The 13,552-nt window shown below is 40.8% G+C and overlaps 2 protein-coding genes across 2 annotated transcripts in view; one reads left to right on the forward strand and one right to left on the reverse strand.

Annotated features, from left to right (window-relative positions):
* The window catches only part of LOC139304778 (liprin-beta-1-like), a 26,007-nt gene extending 17,309 nt beyond the window's left edge, over positions 1-8,698 (forward strand). Inside the window, exons 14-27 of the mRNA XM_070928649.1 lie at positions 506-542; positions 901-1,048; positions 1,815-1,950; positions 2,034-2,156; positions 2,310-2,460; positions 2,996-3,107; positions 3,200-3,288; positions 3,473-3,595; positions 3,707-3,832; positions 4,721-4,909; positions 5,658-5,816; positions 5,949-6,014; positions 6,115-6,250; positions 8,592-8,698. Coding sequence (XP_070784750.1) covers positions 506-542; positions 901-1,048; positions 1,815-1,950; positions 2,034-2,156; positions 2,310-2,460; positions 2,996-3,107; positions 3,200-3,288; positions 3,473-3,595; positions 3,707-3,832; positions 4,721-4,909; positions 5,658-5,816; positions 5,949-6,014; positions 6,115-6,207 — 1,552 coding nt within the window. The 3' untranslated portion in view covers positions 6,208-6,250; positions 8,592-8,698. The remainder of the gene's footprint in view (positions 1-505; positions 543-900; positions 1,049-1,814; positions 1,951-2,033; positions 2,157-2,309; positions 2,461-2,995; positions 3,108-3,199; positions 3,289-3,472; positions 3,596-3,706; positions 3,833-4,720; positions 4,910-5,657; positions 5,817-5,948; positions 6,015-6,114; positions 6,251-8,591) is intronic.
* LOC139304779 (NADH-cytochrome b5 reductase 3-like) lies at positions 7,412-12,741 on the reverse strand. Its single transcript, XM_070928650.1, has 9 exons — positions 12,622-12,741; positions 12,210-12,335; positions 11,991-12,063; positions 11,294-11,400; positions 11,071-11,200; positions 10,898-10,981; positions 9,524-9,609; positions 9,272-9,371; positions 7,412-8,218 (listed from the first exon to the last, which is right to left on the reverse strand). Exons 1-9 carry the CDS (start codon positions 12,640-12,642, stop codon positions 8,046-8,048), a joined length of 900 nt encoding a protein of 299 aa, XP_070784751.1. The 5' UTR covers positions 12,643-12,741; the 3' UTR covers positions 7,412-8,045.
* Between the last annotated feature and the right edge of the window lie 811 nt (positions 12,742-13,552).

The following is a 13,552-nucleotide window of genomic DNA, read 5'->3' on the forward strand; positions in this document are numbered from 1 at the left end:
GATTAGACCTCTGCTCAGGTTGAAGGTGGGCATAGTCATACTGGGAACGTGAGGTCACCTGACTCCATGTACCAATAAGTATAATCTTAGTATTTGCAACAAAACTATGCGGAGGGTCGGGAAGATGTTAATTAAACAGTCCTGACAATCAAGCATGTAAAAACACCTGTGTGGGAGCGGCTTGACCTTTTAAGCGGTGCATCTCAGATAGATTGTTAATCGTCATATTGTGAAGCAGTGAGCAGAAAAGAGGAATCTAATTTTGCTTTGTTTGTGTCAAATAAGGGACCCATTTGTTCTGTTTGCATGAGAGAGACTGTCGAATAGCATTTAAATGTTTTAGGGAAATCAGTACACTTTTACACGGACTTCATTTTTTATTTTAGTAAACTTTTACAGCAGTAATCTGACTTTTAATCACGTGGTATGTCAGCAAAGTAACAATACTTCTTCTGTACTTGATGTGGAGGATATGTCTGACAAATACTTGTTCTTGTTATTTCAGTTCCATAGACGTCCCACAGCCGAGCAGCACAGACCAGGTAAGACCAGACCACCTCTGATGTGGACATATGGTGTCTCTGGTGGACTACAGAGACCTGACTGAGTCTAACATAATCATGTTATTTCCAATAGCTTAAAGCCAAAGTGCTCATTCACTTTCATGTTGACCTTTGAATGTGAATCAATGTGAGTAGTTTCTCCTGGTTTTGAATGAAAGAGTGTATCAGTCTTCACGTAGTCACAGGAGCCGCTGTATGAGTCCTGTAGATAGTCCTGCTCTGACACCTAGTGGTTAAATGGTGCCACTACATTTTATTTACTTCTTTTACTGCTGGAGTTTAAAGGTGAAGTATCTTATCGTGACTTTTCTGCTGTCCTGTATTTTCTTTCTCAAAGGCCAAAAATAAAGCAGGTTCTTCACCTCCTACCAAAGCAAACACCACAAGCGATGAGAGTTTTGGTCCCAAGAAGGCTCGTTCTTCTTTCGGCCGTGGCTTCTTCAAGCTGCGCGGAGGCAAGCAGACAGCCAGCGCTCCGAACCTGGGTGATACTGAGCTCCTTATCCACTCGCCGTCCTGAAATTTATCACATGCTGTCTTGTGTTTTGTTACTGATCCTCGTCTTTCTTTCACGGCTCTGTAAATTGTGAAGATCGCTCCCGGAGTGCCAGTGCACCTGCGTTAGGTACAGTAGAGCGGAGTGGCCTCGTTGGCCTGCAGTATGGCCGCTCTGGATGATACAGCTGGATGTGAATACAGACTGTACTGACGCTGCAGTGTGACCGTTTAGCTCACTGTAGCTGTCATACTGTTCTCTGGAAGATAAACAACTTTTCCATAAATCAGTGGTTCCCAACCTTTCTGACTTGTGACCCTCGTCACAGTTTGCTTGTTTATTAATTGTGAGCAGCTTCTTTTGAATTGTTTTAAGGGTTAAAGCTATATCGCATTTCACAAGAAACGTCGGGAATCACTGCTCTAAATCATCGTTGAAAAGATGTTTTTCTGGAGATTCTTGTATCTTGCTCTGGTGTGAGGTGTTTCTGCCCAGTTGTCCCTGATCCATGACTTTAAAACCATCTGCAATGAAGCGATTTTCATGGTACTTGATACATGGTATTTTGCATGGTTAGAGTCAGTTGTAATGCTCATGTTAAATTGCTTATATTGTAGTTTAACATTGGGTCGTAGTGGTGCTTCTGTAGTCCTTTCGTTCTCTGATCTGATCTGTTCTCAAACGTGGTGGGTTGTCCAGCCTCGTTGAAAGTATGTTTTCTGTCATGTTTAACATGTTTTCTATTATTTTTACAGCTGAGACGGAACGTAAAGGCACAGAGCACCTGGACTTGGCTGGCGTTCCTCCGCGAAAATCCCATGATGGAGCACCTCTGCCGTCCTCACCTGAAACCAAGAAGAAGTCCAAAGGCTTCAGGAAATTCTTTGGCAGGTAACATTCAGTCTTTGTCAGCTGTATTTAAAGTCACGCAAGACGACGTATTTTTGATAATTTATAATGTAACACTCCTGCAGACTAAAGAGGAGTCACTCTACCTCCTTCAACCTTGATGATGCAGCAGAGATGGAGTTCAGGAGGGGCGGAGTCAGAGCCACAGCCGGCCCTCGACTTGGCTGGTCACGTGAATCCAAACACAAGTAGGTGTCACAGAGGTGTCACCTCTCACACAGTGTAAAAAAAACCCCATTTTTTTATTCACATCGTATCAGCAGCCGTTGTGTCTGTGTGTCTCCTGAAAGGTTGTACCAGCTGATTTACGATGATTCATATTCCCTCTCTGTCCCCGTCAGTGCTGTCGATGTTCCCTTCTCGCGGTGGAGTAAAGATGATGTTTATGAGTGGCTGCATGAGCAGGGCCTCGGGTTGTATGTTTCCCCGGGTCAGAGCTGGATCAAATCGGGACAAACACTACTGCAGGCATCGCAGCATGATCTGGAGAAGGTAGGGGATTGTTTACTTCATCCACACTCTCTGCAAGGCCTGTTCTGAAACTCAGCATGTAAATATTGTTATACTCCCAAAACTCACTGTTCACTTGCCGGTGATGGAAAGTAGTATTTCCATTTTCTGCTACTTTGTACTTCTACTACAATTCAGAGGCATATATTGTACGTTTTACTGCACTACATTTATTTGATAACTTTTGTTAGTTTGCAAATTCAAATGAATAATACAAAATATAATCAACAAATCGATTATGATGTATTATTATAGGTTAAGAACTTTATTCTTAACCTTTATTGATCCACGGGGGGGATTCACAGCACTATATAAAGTCATTAAAATGAGCTCCACCTTTACCAGCTGCAACATTAGTGACGCTTAAACGTTAATGCATCAGTAATGATGATCAAATAATATAATACTCATTATTCTGAAATGGGCCGTACGGCATAATGAGTCCTTTTACATTTGGAAGGTATATTTTGATGCTGAAGGGTTCCTGTGTCTGATGTGTTCCTGTTTACCTGACCAGGAGCTGTGCATGAAGCAACCTCTCCACAGGAAGAAGTTGCAGCTGGCTCTGCAGGCTCTGGGGTCTGAGGAGGACGATCTCAAGGGCAGACTGGACCACAACTGGGTGACCAGTGAGTGTGATGTCGTCTTACTTAAGAATCACGACTCTGCTTCCCCCCTCATGACTTCTAATGTAAACTAAATGCACTGATGTTTATTTCAGGGTGGCTGGACGACATCGGCCTCCCGCAGTACAAAAGTCACTTTGATGAGGCTCGTGTTGACGGACGCATGCTGCACTACATGACGGTGGTGAGCTTTAAAACCTCTTCACGTTGCACTGGAGTCCGTGTGGAAGCTTGTAAAACTCCTCTGTTATTAAAGTGACGAGAAACGTTTTTTTGGCCAAAGGTCTTCCTAATAACTCTTTAATACTCTGACTGAATAAATCATCCAACAGGGGACGTGACTTTGTAATCTCTTCTTTGTTTCCCAGGAGGACTTGCTGTCTCTGAAGGTGGGCAGTGTTCTCCATCATCTCAGTATCAAGAGGGCCATTCAGGTCCTCCGCCTCAACTCCTACGAAGCAAACTGTCTCAGGCGACGACCTTCTGATGAGGTATCACACAGGAAGCCACGACCCGTACTCTTCTCTTCCCTTTTGTCTTAAAGCTGCTTTGGATGTATCTGCCCCTGAAATCTGGATCTTTATTCCCTCTTCGTCGTCCAGAACAACATCACGCCAGCAGAGATCTCCCAGTGGACCAACCACAGAGTGATGGAGTGGCTCCGGTCTGTGGATTTGGCAGAATACGCTCCAAATCTGAGGGGCAGCGGCGTTCATGGAGGGCTGATGGTGAGACGGGTGGGGACGGGATCAGGATTAGAAGGTTTTAGGTGAACTAGATGAAATTGAGATCGTACGTGAAACATTTTAATAAATGTATAAAATTACAGCATATCAGTCCTGAACCTTATTGTCATTGTTGTTCCTGGTGTTTACACCGTCAGAAATATTAAACAACTAGAAAACTGAATCATATGAACAATTCCTAATCTTTTATTAGAAAGCAGACAAGGTAAAAAAAGTATTATGGTATTAGGTATATTAGGGTACATGTACAGGCACATTTTAACTTATATTATACCTTTTTATATATATATATATATATATATGTGTATATAAGCTTTTAACTGCTACCTCCCCTCACAGGCTTGTTAGCTTTTAATTTACATATATGTGGGTGTAAGCGTCGGGATATATGTGTGTCTTTGTGTACATGCATATTTTACAATTTTTTTTTAAATTTTTGATGTGTGAAGAAATGAGTAACAGTTTAGCCTTTAAAAGCTTCGACTGAAGGAGGTAGCTCATTGTAGTCCATGGCAACAGTATACAGAAAGGAATCTTTTCTTGTGTTATGACTAAACTTTAGCCTCTTTCTGAAGATGTTTTTTGAGAAATGATATTAATGAATAGATATACACATTGCAGTAATGTGTGACCTGCTATACAGTGTGTTTGCAAACAACAGATTGTCCAGGATAAGACAGAATTAAGTGAAAGTAAAAAGTGAACTTATTTCAGTGTGGTCCCCTTCGTACAGTGTCCTGCCTGACTTCATGATTTTAGAAAGACAACACAGTTTATTTTGTATAAAAAAAACAAAACATTCTCTGTTCTGACGTTTCCCTTTTTGACCTCTCACCATGATGTTTTCTCAAATGTCTGCACCCTCTGAAGGTGTTGGAACCTCGTTTCAACGTGGAAGCGCTCGCCCTTCTGCTCAACATTCCTCCAAACAAAACCCTGCTGAGACGCCACCTGGCAACACATTTCCACCTGCTCGTCGGCTCCGAGGCGCAGCGGCTCAAACAGGACTGTCTGGAAAACCCAGACTATAACGTCCTCACCGCCACCGCCAAGGTCAAGGTAAGTGTGGACGGTAGCGGACGGGCGCACTGCATCAAACACATCTCTCTGACATCAGCTTCACTTATTATGTCCTGCAGGACATTTTCCACACTGACGTCACAGTCGGTCACTCAACTGACACATTCATTACCGTGTGGTCCACATCAGGAGCTGCTTCATGTAAAAAAAACAAAACCTTACACTGTGTTAAATTAAGTTTTAGCTTCTTTTTACCATCTAAATGCTGTTTTTATATGGTTTTATCACACTAACAAATAACAAGCCTGGAAAATACGACTAATTTGTGGCCAAATTTAAAAACTAAATAACCATTATTTATTATGCCAATTATTTTCAGATAATATCAGAAAGTAGTGAAATTGTTATTCACAATTTCCTTCACGGAATAGTATTTGGAATAGTAATTAGTATTTGTGAAATACAGAGTCCAAATGTACCAGCCCCTCTAGAGATCACTGATTAACACCTTCTGTCTTGTTTGTTTAATCTATATTGTTTTTACATTAACTTACAAACAAGATATAAACATATATACTCTGGCCGAGCCAGGCTAGCTGTTTCCCCATGTTTCCAGTCTTTATGCTAAGCTAAGCTAATTGCCAGCTTCATATTGAACGGACAGATATGGGAGTGGTGTCAATCAAACTCTCAATGAGAAGAGAAATAACTGTATTTTCCAAAGAAATAGCTCCTCGATCAGCGCCACGTTGTCCAGCTGCTTATTGTCTCCTCTTCCCTCCTCCAGCCCAGACGCCTCTCATTCGGTGGTTTTGGCACTTTGAGGAAGAAACGTCAGGATGATGGCGAGGAGTACGTCTGCCCCATGAACGTAGAAATGCCCAAGAGCAGCAGCTTCCAGAGGGGCGTCCAGATCTATGAGGAAAACCTGGACCACCTGGAACAGGTACGGAGATACTTCTTCTTAACAAAATATCCAGAAGAGTTACTTCAGCTTTAAGCATTTGAATGAGTTTCTTTACTCTGTATCTGATGATGCGTCTGCTGTCTGACCCTCCGTTTGTGTATTTTCTGGCAGATGGAAGACTCTGAAGGGACCGTTAGACAGATAGGAGCCTTTTCAGAGGGAATCAACAATCTGACGGTGAGACACTGACCTGCTCCTGTTTGACCACACTGTACATGACTTTGTGAGTGCATCTCTGGAGTTTCCTTCACTCTCTCTCGTCCTCTCTGTGTTTCAGAGCATGCTGAAGGACGACGAGTTTTTCCAGGAGATCTCGGTCTGCCCTGCTGAGGTCAACGCGGCAGAAAACATAGATAACTCTGGCGTTTGAGTCCAAATCCCTCCACCTCCCACCAACCGTTGTAGTAGAACATGTGAGACCTTTTACAGCATTTTCATCATTCAGAAATACAGCCGTAGCTTTTTTGACCATATATATATTTATTGAAGCTGTCCAAAATATAGTGCATGAACTGAAAATGCAAGGTTTTATTGCATTAATGTACCTCTTTCTGCTTTTATTTTATTATTCAAGCTTTTGTTTTTGTTGTTTCTCCCTCTTATTTTGGAGGAGTCACGCTCAGCTGTGTTTCTCTTTAGAGTGGAAATGTTCACGTCCTCCGCTGCAGTCATTCATTTTTTTTTTCATTTGTCGTACGTAAAGTTGCTTTATGTTATCTTTAAGATCAGGTCATTTACATTACAGCAAACTTCTAGTGGTATCGAGCCACAAAGCTAAGCCAATATCTCAAAACCTGGACGAATAAAACCAAAACTATCTGCATGGCTGGACACCACTCGAGGAAGTGAGAAAATGTATTATAGTTTGACATTTTGAGAAATACACTTATTAGCTTTCTTTTTCTAGAATTAGGTGAGAAGGTCGATGCCGCGCTCGTGTCTGCTTTTTTTTTTTTTAAATATGAAGCTAAAGCCAGGCTGTGATTAGCTTAGCATAAAGACTGGAAGCAGGGGGAAACAGCTAGCCTGGCGCTCTCTGAAGCTCACTAATTAACGTGCATCTCTTCTGTTTAATCCCAAAGCCGTCCACAACTAAATAGTTAACTCGCTTTAAACCACAAATTGTTGTTAAATTTGTTTTTGTACGGATTAACCAAATGAGATGAGTTAATTAGTGAGCTTTAGGAGGTGCTGGTAGGTGGACTTTGAAGCTTTCCCCTCTGCTTCTAGTCTTTATGCTAAGCTAAAACTCCTCGCTCTATACTTGAGTGGTACTGATCTTCTTATTTAACTCTTGGCGTTAAAGCCAATTAGTGTTTTTCTCCAGATGCCAAACTATTATTTTAAGAAACAGCAAGACTGAAAGTAAACATGGAAACCAAAGTCATTGTTTTTAAGTTTGTTTGTTTTTTTGTAATAAAAAAGGAGAAACGCTTTTTGTTTTTGGTGTTCAGTTTCAGGAGCATCTCTCAGACTGCTCAACAGGCTACAACAGTTATGATCAAACACTTGATGATTTATAGGTCTGACAGTAGAGCCATCATAACACAAAATAATAATCAGAGCATCAAATATTCAATAGCTTTAGGATCTTTATGTTGCATATTCAAACACAAATAGCCACGGTTGCCAGACTTGCAGCAAAGACACTTCATCAGTAACCACATGACTGAACATGTTTTAGCAAAATATCGACATCTTTGACGTCACGATAGATAGCCGGCAGGTCGAACTATAAATGTAACACATTCTCAACAGCATTAATGTAATAATTAATACAATTCTGTATAAATGAAGTGGTCACAATAATTCTGTATATGTGCATTAAAAAAAAAAAAGCTTTGCAAGTGTTAAGGCACTCGGAAAACAGCCAGTAAACCTCTGATACTGAAACCAAAATGTGGCCGCAGCAGGACAGTACGGTTCGTTTGCGACAGATTTGGAATCACGTCCATATTTCCAAGCCAACAGTCATTTTCCATCAGAAAAACCCTCCTCTACTCACTCAAATATTCACCATTTCCTGCTCGTCCATGACACTTACTGATTACAAGAATTGGTCCGTGCTGTGATTCTGTTGCATGATGAGTATCATGGCATAAATATACTTAGTGCAATGCCCACCGCAACTGTACGAGTGCATTAATGCTTTAATTAACTGGACGCCCTTATATGTCCCAACCTCGACTCCTCGGTGCGGACGGACGTCTAGAAGTTGAACCTGCGGCTGCTGGAGTGGCCGACTTTGTCCAGGTTGGGGTTGCAGGCGAACTGGATCATAGGCGGAGGTCCACACATCAGGACGAGAGTGTCGTCACTGGGGGGCGGCAGGTGGTCCCTCACCATGTCTTCATTGATGAAGCCTTGGCTGTACTCCCAGTCTGAAACACAGAAAAAGCCCCAAAGTTTGTTCATTAGGATCTCTGTTAGCTTCTATTAGTGACGAGAAAATTAGACTTTCTATTAGCTTTCCATCCAGTATATTCGTTCATTGCTCGAGGCCTCGTGTAACATTTTATTTTATTGTGCATTTTTAATGAAGTTTCAACACAAAATTCTGCAACATTTATATTAACTAGGGTTTGTGTTAACATTTTCAAACATATCAAAACGCATTCTGGCTCCGCAGTCAGAAAAATAGTGACAGTCAGAGCAAGATATGGAAAGATTTGAGCCCTCGTCCTGTCTGACAGGACCGATGAGCCTCAGCCCTCAACCCTGTCTGACAGGACTGAATTTAATCTCTGTTAACAGCTCAACGGACGGGTTTCGTCTGCCAACATCATATTTATGATTTACATGAACAACAAGACCAGAAACCTGCGGTCAGTGGAGTCAGACCTGCAGCCTGTTCTCTCATCAGCAGCCTCACATGTATCTTTATCATTATTGTTTGTTTGTGCCTGAACACCTTCAATATAAGCTCATTTTAATATTGTAGAAAATTAAAGAAACGTATTAAACATATTAGTGTATGTAATCCTATTCATTGTTTATTTTAAGTTAAATATTTATCTGTAAATCTGCATGTTGGCTTTTATTGAGAACCTTGAGGTACTTGTACTTTGAGTATTTTCATTTTATACTAACTTAACTACCCTTCAGAGAGAAATGTTGAACTTTAATGACCTGTTCAGATTTAGATTTTTATGCAAAACATAAGATAAAATATGATGCAGTTCTTCACTGTTGAACCATCCTGTAGTGTATAAAGTACCTAATCATGAAAAGTACTGTTAGTGGCAGCCCTAGTTTAAGTACATGGGGAAATATGAGAACAATATCACAGGTATAAATGAGAAGAAGACGCTGCACGCTGATGGTGTGAACAAGAACTTCCAGTCGTTCAAAATTAATACCCGAGACGTCAGCGAGACAAAGCTCTATATTGTCGTCAACAGTGATATACAGTCTGTTATTATCTGGGAACTTGCCTTCAGGTGCTTTGTCCACGGTGAACCACAGCTTGAACCGGTCCGGGTTGTTGACTTGAATCTCTTCCAGCTCTGGTCTCAACAGGATGTCTTTCTCAGTCTGTGACAGGACAGGAAGAACCACGTTTCAGGACCCTTATGTTCCACCTCTGTTGGTATAATCCACTCCTTGCCAAGTACACAGGAAAACCTCTAATAGTGTTTATATTGCAAACATCAGCGCATCACGTGATCCTGGCTAATGAAACAGACCTGGTTGGCGAACAGCAGGTGACACACGGTCTGGTCCTGAGGATCCTTCATCACAGCTGTGATGAGCTGCAACATGGGAGTGATCCCTGGAAGAAGAACAGAAGGTGGTCATATTTTTGGCTTCAGACGTAGATTTACCTTCATTATACATAGAATATGTGGCCAAAAGTGTGTGGACACCTGTGTGTTCTTTAAATCTGGGCTGTTTTGGGCTAATCCAATAAAGGAAAATCTTAAAAGCCCCTGAAAACTTGGCTTCAAATCATGCGTATTTCTCCACAACAAGAAAATACCCAATAATGCAAGTTAAAAAATGTCTTACAACAAACACTTCATAAGGACTGTGTGCTTTGATCAGATATGACTGAAAGGGAGTTAACCACCCAACTGAGCCCCTCCCTCAATGAGAATAGCACAGATAATAAAAACTCTTCTAACTCCAGCAGAAACTAGTGTCTTCATGTAGAATATAACCTCTCAGAATTCAGAAATCTCTGACTGAGCCAGACCTTATTGCCCAACATCATGGAAAGACTTCCCAGGAGAGTGAAGGCTGTCAGAGCGCCTTATTAATACCCATGATTGTGAAATGAGACGTCCAACAACCACATAATGGTGTAACAGCCGGGCGTTAGTGTATTTCTAACCACACTGCATTTATGTATTAGTCTAAAAATGTAACATGTCTTGTTGCTTAACAGTTTCAGTCATTTTTAAGCAAAAATGCCAAATACTCACTAGTTTGAGCTTCTCAGTTGTGAACATTTGTTGCTTTTATTTCTCTTAAGTGGTAGTAAACTACAGCTGCAACGATTAGTCAATTGGCAGAAAGTTTATCTGCTATAACTGAATAATCATTTTAGTTTGTTTTGGGGTTTTTTTAAGTAAAAATACTAAATAATTGCTGGTTCCAGCTTCTCATGTCGAGTATTTGATTTGTATTTGATTATTTGACATTTGAAAATTACCAGCAAACGTTTTGATATTCGATTAATCGTTTAAATTAGCTGTTTTCAGCCTCTATAATATGAATATTTCCTGCTTTTCTCTGTTTAATATTTTGGTGTTTTTGACTGTTGCTCGGACAGAACGAGACATTTGAGGACACAACCTTGGACTCTGACATTTTAAAGACAATAATCAGCAGATTGATCGATAATGAAAATAACCGATAGTTGCAGCTCTACAGTAAACAGATTATAGCTTTAGGTTTAAGACTGTTGCTCAGGAAAAACAAGCAACTTGATGATGAGATTTTGATGGACGTTTTTCAGTATGTTTGACATTTGTAGACCAAACAAATCATCAGCGCTAAACAACTTCCTGGGTGAAACACACAAAACTTTCATAGATGAGACTAGAAGTTGGTCTTACCCGTCCCTCCAGCAATCATGCCTACATGTTTGGCCGTCTTGGTCTCTGCTGGGGACTTTTTATCTACTTGAATGGCAAAAACACCTGCAGAGGGAAAGTTGCAGCATCAGAACAGGCAGCTAAAGCTCAGTTTGTATCATAACTCATTACAAACATCAGGTTACGGTGCTCACCTTTGCCCTTGTAAATGAGAAGACCACTGGGTCCTCTGAAGTCGATGGTGTCATTGAGCCTGAGGCTCTCCAAGTACTGACTCATCTTCCCCCCCTGGGGGAATTTAGGATGAACATCTTTGAAGTAAATCTGTCAAACAGGGACAACAGGGGACACTGGTTTAGACAAAATAAAATGACACCTATACATATACAGAAACAGCTGGACTCCTTGTGGTTTTACCTTCACCACCAAGTCCACATAGCCTTTGTCATCATCACTGGACACCGGCGTATACGGACGGACGACCAGCGCCCCGTCTATTCTTGCAGACAGATAGATGTGCTGCCCTGGAGGGGAAAACACACCCTCAGTTTACTTTTGGTGTCGGCAGCTTCAATCAATCGTCAATTGCTAAACAGCTTCTCAGGCATGAGGACTCACTGGTTTTCTTTTGTCATGTATGATAGTAAGATACACTTTTTTTTTTTGACATTACAAATACTAAGCAATAAACCAAGAAAATAATCAATGATGATTAATAGACAAAAAAAATGTTAGTTGCAGCTTAATATTACCTTCTTAGTTCAACTGTTTACAACTTTCGACTCCAAATCTTTAGTTAAGTTGCAAAATAGGAATGCATGTACATAAATTATACATTTTTTCTTTTCCTCTCCTCTCCTAGATATGTATTATTTTCCACTTAACTTATATTTATTTGTATAATGCTATAATTTAATTATTTGGCACTATATTTTGTTTTTTCTTATACATGTTTACATGTTACTGTATTTTGAGCTTGATTATTTTCAATGAAGTTAAATTTAGAAAAAGAAAACTACAAACAGCAGTCAGTCTCATGAGGACTGTGATTAGTGCTACAGTAGTTTATATTATGTTAAATATTGATATTGATTGTGTGGGTGCACATACTAACCGACAGGGAGACCGAGGACGTGCTCAGGAGAAGGCAGAGCAAAGCGAAACTTCCTCGTGTCATGACTGATTATCTGAACGTGCAACAAACACACAAGAGTTTGTCAGAGAGAAGGCTGCATTGAAAAAGCATGCAAACACCCAACACAGAGCAACGGTGGTGCCTGAACGCATCTGCTGCGTTTGTCTCCAGGGGTACAGTGATATTCAGACTGGTTACCTGTTTGTCTAACAGCCGCAGTGCATACTTAATGCTGGGGTCCTCTAAGGTGATGGCCGCCCTCCTCTTGGAGAAGAAAAGTCTGAAGATGAGGTTGATGATGCCATCAAAGCCGCCTCGGATGAGCTGTGATAAAGGCCAAAAGCGAGACAGTGACTCAGACCACCAGCAGCTAGCATTAGCTACCAACTGTTTGAGACCTCTGCGGGGCGTTGTCTTACTTAAGTCAAGTCATTTCTGTTTAATCCATAACAGGAGAAATGAGTCATAGCAATTCCTGTGGGCAGGCCTGACAGCTTCCAACTCAACTTGGACGGGAAAACTAAATGTTAGCTAACGTTAGCCTTAGCTAACGCAAAGGAATTAGGTAAAATAAACTAAGTCTGGCCGCTTTTCATTAAGGTATACTTACGCCAATGATGTAGGACAGCATTTTCAGTTAGTTTCAGCAACTGCAAGGTCGTTTGTCAATGCAGAGAGCAGCGCCAGATGAGTTTACGCCAACTGAGACGGTAGTACGCGCTGTCAGGCAACTGAGGCTGTCAAGCTAGCTAGGGCACATGTAGTCATCCGGTTACCGTTTTTAAAAATAAAAGCATCGTTTTGGAAAATAGTGTAATTTCTTTTAAAATAACACCCGGAAAGTCGGTTATAACAATGAATATATTTGAGTAGAATTGAGATACTGGGTTTATTCACCCTGAAATAATACAGTCTTGATATTTTTTCAACTGACGAAACGTCTGTAGAAACATAACTTCCGGTATGATAACAGCTAATATTAGCTAACTTGACTAACCCGAAGCTCAAACGTCACTTCCATGTGTCATTCCTAGATTTTCAAAATAAAACTCTTCAATAATTAAAATACAATGAAGAAAAGAAAACGCCTGGACTTCCCAGAATAAAAGTCCATAATTAACAGTGCATGGAGAGTTTTATGAGGCCAAACATTAGGGACAGTATTATCCATGGGCACCAAATGAGCATGACACAATGTGACTTTGGTTATTCGTTAGCCGAAATGGAGCCTGATTTGATCATGCAAGTTTGATTATTTCAATGTAGACCACAGAAACTGCAGTAATGGATGCCAGCAAGCCATTAAAAATCAAACCAGTGGAGCACTCAGGCCAAAATGTAGTTTCTATTTATGTATGGTGTAAATAGTACCTAGTACCCTTTTTTTATGCTTCTCATTGTATCTAGTTTTAAAGGTCACTTCTCTCTTCTGTGCATCCCCCTGTTTACCTGCATGTGGTCAATAAAGTTTACTATATTTGAATCTTGACTCACATGAGGGGACTTTACTAACCGCTTATTCCAGCCATATTTTGCTGTGT

This window comes from Enoplosus armatus, chromosome 22 (genome assembly GCF_043641665.1).
Source record: "Enoplosus armatus isolate fEnoArm2 chromosome 22, fEnoArm2.hap1, whole genome shotgun sequence".
Taxonomy (NCBI): Eukaryota; Metazoa; Chordata; class Actinopteri; order Centrarchiformes; family Enoplosidae; genus Enoplosus; species Enoplosus armatus.